At 32.9% G+C, this 5,190-nt stretch overlaps 1 protein-coding gene across 1 annotated transcript; it reads left to right on the top strand.

The window, feature by feature from the left end:
- Positions 1-339: 339 nt before the first annotated feature.
- LOC128221618 (U6 snRNA-associated Sm-like protein LSm7) lies at positions 340-4,837 on the top strand (the record flags this gene model as incomplete). The annotated part of the gene is made up of 3 exons (XM_052930223.1): positions 340-457; positions 1,353-1,424; positions 3,114-4,837. Coding segments are annotated over 3 exons (330 nt in total), but the record flags the coding sequence as incomplete, so codon positions are not given.
- Positions 4,838-5,190: the final 353 nt, after the last annotated feature.

The raw sequence follows: 5,190 nt of genomic DNA on the forward strand, positions 1-5,190 counted from the left end.
TGGTTTTACATGGTATGAATCAGTCGACTTGTGGCGTTTAGGGAACGAAATGAATATCCAAGTGTTAAACAAAGTTCCCTTAACGCGCATTTTTGTTGCTGCTGTGCCGCTCCCTATGCCACTGGAAGAAAGTTGGCTCTGTATGAAACGCATACAACATAGAAATAGAGTTACGCATATAACAAAGGCGAAGAATGGTTTTTAACTTTGCATACAACATACACAAAGAAAGTGTTGAGAAACGCATAAATATAGAATAAGAACAAAAGTATTGACATTGAAAGCATTTTTAAAAGCATACATTTATTTCTTAGATCAGATCTATATGTTACTTGACTATTTCAGGGAGATAGAGGTGGTGGTGGTGACAAAGAAAAGAAGAAAAAGGAAACCATTCTCGATCTCTCCAAATATCTGGAAAAGGCTATCAGGGTCAAGTTTAGTGGTGGAAGGGAGGGTGAGCAGTGTTTTCTTATATTACAGACATTGCAATGGTCCTGACTGGTAAATTTTGACTTGGTCCAACTATATTTGTGATGGGGTCGGTCCGTCTGACCGACAGTTTTCACGGCCAGATGTAAAAAATTATGAAGATTTAATCTTTATCAATAATGATAATCAAACACTGCTTAAAAGTAAGAATGATTTATTTTGTTTAACAGAAAATCACGATTTTTTTCAATGATATTGTTAAATAACCATTTGTTTACGAAACCAATGTTGTTTTCCGGTAGTGTAGATGTCAGAATGCGTACCGCACTAAGTCAAACGCCATGCAGCATTTGCCTCCCTTTGCAATACATTACCAAATAATGTTTACTACTGTGTATATATATCGCGCGATGATTTGAAATGCTAAAAATGATAAACTTTTATCATGAACATTGGAATGTTTTAAAGGATAGTTCCAAATGTTCCAAACAATGATCTTATCCTTTGGAACAAAACAAACAGAAATTATCAGACAGGCAAATTTTCTTTCGGACTGACAATATATCAGAGGCTGTCGGTATTTGTTGATTAAGAAATACAAAAGGCTTTTAACTTCCTAACTTACATGTAAGAAGAAAGAAGAAAATCAGTTAAGGTATTGTCAGTCTTGGTATCGTTGTCTTCCCCATAAGCAGTGTGAGCATGCAAAGACTTTAACCTCAGCCTTAACTCAAACTCATTTCTGATATTCAAAGTAAACTTGATATACACACGCTGCCAGGGACAGTATGCACTTCCACAAGCAAGGTCAATAACTGATCTTAATAAATGTTGAGTTAGTCTCCTTTTGGAGTGCAGATAAGCAGCCTATTTTCACCAAAGTTTGTAAATAATCTTCCTATTTTACATTCATTTTTCAGCCAGTGGAATTTTGAAGGGTTTTGATCCTCTCCTGAATCTTGTGTTAGACGACACTACAGAATTCTTGCGAGGTATGTATGCTATTCCATTACCAGGCCTTCTCAATACCTCAAAAATATGTTTTTATGTTTTTAATCATGGTTTATAGTTTTATGTAGTATACTTGCTGGTTATTCTAATGGTCACAATGTTGCAATCATAAGTTTTGACATAAAGTCATATTACACTACTGTTTTCAATAAAGCCTTAGCAAAACATACTCCTCAATCTGTTGAATTAATAAATAAGGTGCAATCGCAATGACATTTTTTACTGCCCCAACTGCGGTTTCGAAAAGTTGGTTAAGGCTCTTCTATAATATCATTGCAAGCATGCTTTAAATCTACGATTTACTTGGTCTTTTGAAAGCCCGCCTTTTCAGTAGTTAGATCCTATTGATACGCCAAAGTATATGCCAACTAGCTGATGTTAGCTGTTTTGTAGGAAGTCAATCCACAGACAATAGGTGTTGCATTTGATTTAAAATTCACTTGATCGATTACGTGGATTTATAGCCATGATAATTCAATGCTTCTAAAGTTTGTACATGTGCTAGTATATCGAAATGTCGAAGCTACAAAATCCTATGTTTTCAGTGGTAATTTTTTTGTATTTAGTCCTTTTTACAAAATGCCACAGTTACAATTCTCGACAATTTCTGAAGGTTCTGCATTTTTTCTTCTCTGCTCGACATTTTGATCACATGACACAACACCATTTTCTCAGTGGACTATTTACTCGGCATTTTTTAGTAAGATGGGGCTCGTATATATGATTTGAGTGATGTAAAAATTTCCGTAAAAAAATGCTGCTTCGGCATTTTGAAGTGAGACCATCGATATTATTGATGTTATATCCTTTATATCCATGGCTATAATGAAAAATCCGCTATATGGCTATTATGTTATATCCTATATATGGCTAGTATTTAAAATCCTCTGTATGGCTATTATGTTTTATTCTCTATATGGCTATTATGTAATATCCTCTGAATGGGGTTTCTTATACCGTGTTTATTGCTATTTTGTAAAATCCTCTTTGTGGCTATTATGTAAAATCCTCTATATTGGTGTTATAAAAAATCTTCTATATGGCAATTATGTAATGTCCTCTATATGGCTATTATGTAATGTCCTCTATATGGCTATTATGTAATGTCCTCTATATGGCTATTATGTAATATCCTCTATATGGCTATTATGTAATATCCTCTATATGGCTATTATGTAATATCCTCTATATGGCTATTATGTAATATCCTCTATATGGCTATTATGTAATATCCTCTATATGGCTATTATGTAATATCCTCTATATGGCTATTATGTAATATCCTCTATATGGCTATGATGTAATATCCTCTATATGGCTATTATGTAATATCCTCTATATGGCTATTATGTAATATCCTCTATATGGCTATTATGTAATATCCTCTATATGGCTATTATGTAATATCCTCTTTATGTGCTATTTTGTAATATCCTCTTTATGTGCTATTTTGTAATATCCCCATGTATGGCTGTTTATAGTTATGTGGTATTTTTTATATGGCTTTTATGTACAAATGTAGCTAAGATTGCAATATCTTCTTTAAAGCTATTTTGTTAAATCCCCTAGATGTATATATGGCTATTATTTAAAATCCTCTAAATGGCTATTATAACAAATGTTCTATATGGCTATACATGTAATGTAATACCATCTATATTACAGTTTAGACCCTGATGATCCATACAAACTCACAGAAGACACCAGAAGCCTGGGGCTGGTTGTGTGTAGAGGGACTTCAGTTGTGTTGATATGCCCATCAGACGGTATGGAGGCAATCGCAAATCCTTTCATTCAGCAGGAGGGGTGAACATTTAGGGCAGAATATATTGTGTGGATGAGCCATGGCCTGAGTTTATCTATTTGACTCAGGATTATAGGAAACATTGTGTTATAGAAATTGTGTTAAAAGAATTGGAAATTGTGAAACGCTTGATTCGAAACGATACATGGTAATTTTGTTATGGAGGACTTTGAGGCTATGAAGTGCATAATTGTTAAAATTGTGTTTTTAAAGTGCTTAATTTGAGTGGATTCATGTTAATTTTGTTTTGAAATAGTTTAACACTTAATTTGAGTAGATTCATGTTAATTTTGTTTTGAAATAGTTTGACACTTAATTTGAGTGGATTCATGTTAATTTTGTTTTGAAATAGTTTGACACTTAATTTGAGTGGATCCAACATGTTAACATTGTTTTGAATGACTTATAAAAAAAACTATAAAGTTCATAATTTAAGTGGATTTTATGGTTAAAATTTGTTTGAATGACTTTGAGACAATTATATGGTTGTCTGTGAATTGAATATAACAAAACATTGCTGAAAGCTGGCGTATTTAACCAACTTTCTACATTGAATTTCATATGAACTATAAGGATTTATATATCATGTGCTTCAATTTATTCATTACTGTGTCCAAACTGTAACAATAAACATAGTCTAGATAAGACTAGGTGCTTTCAATGCAGGTGTGATACTTAATTCGAGACTTGTTTAGTCCTGGGGCCATGATTCCGAACAGTCTCAAGTCTAAGTCTAGACTCAGACTCAGAAAAGCATTTTTATAAAGGAACAAACAATCATATTTATTTCATTTCTTTTACAAAAATGTATGTAAATAAAGGTAAAACATTCAAATATTAGTATATTTCAACAAATTTTACCATCAATACTCTGATAGAAGGAAAGTTACAATGAAATGAAGTTTTGCGATAATGAATCTTGAGTCTGAACTCAGACTTGAGACTGTTCATAATCACTGCCCCTGGGCTGGTATTCACGAACGTTCTGGGTCTGAATTTGAGACTCTGACTCAGAAAAGCTAAATTTTGTTGTAAAAATACTATTATAGGACCAAAGACAGAAAAAAAGATGCATGTGTTACAAATAGTCGGTTCTACACTCAGACACACATCTGTTGTCAATAGTAGTTCCTGTATCAATATTTTGAATCATTTAAGAATTCAGTTTCCGGAGCCTGAGTCTGAAACTCAGACTCAAAACCCTAGTGAATCAGACCCACAACTCCTAGATGTTTTAGGTTGACAGTCTGTCAGACTCTTTTCAGGCCAAGGAAGACAGTATTGATAAACAACAAACACTAGTAGGAATCTATTGGTTCTTGTATGTGTTCATATTTAATCTTCAAACTTAATTTCAAAATGGTGAAAAGAAGTGTTATGTGTATTAAAAGTATATGACAAATTATAATGAAGCAATGTTTATATTTATGCCATATGAATGAATCATACCTATTGAAAGTACTTAGGACAAATATTTTAATAAATTAATGCAAATCATCTTCATTTTGGAAGGAAACTTTCCATTTTCTTCTTTGAGTGTTGCCAATTTTAACTTTGCATATTATAATGATTAAATTAACTGAAAAACTATAGATTTTAAGCTTTACTATTTGAAGAATAAGGAGAGCTGTACTACTCAACCTAGGCTGGCCTCACATCTAGGTTATGGTTTTGCATGTATGTACATTTAGGTCAATATCTCAGCAAATGTACTGCATTGGAACTCAATACAAGTGTTCCCAACCACCAAACCTTCTTTATTAATCAAGTGACATAACTCTATCTGGATTATATTGCAAATAATGGACCTTTATTATTCGACTTTGAAATCTGGTTTTTGCATCTAACAACATTTAAGTCAATATCTCAGCAAATACACCATGTTTTGCATTGAATCTTCACTACGCATGTGTTCCCAAGCATCCAATCTACTTAATCAAGTA

Source organism: Mya arenaria, chromosome 16 (genome assembly GCF_026914265.1).
Source record: "Mya arenaria isolate MELC-2E11 chromosome 16, ASM2691426v1".
Lineage (NCBI taxonomy): Eukaryota > Metazoa > Mollusca > Bivalvia > Myida > Myidae > Mya > Mya arenaria.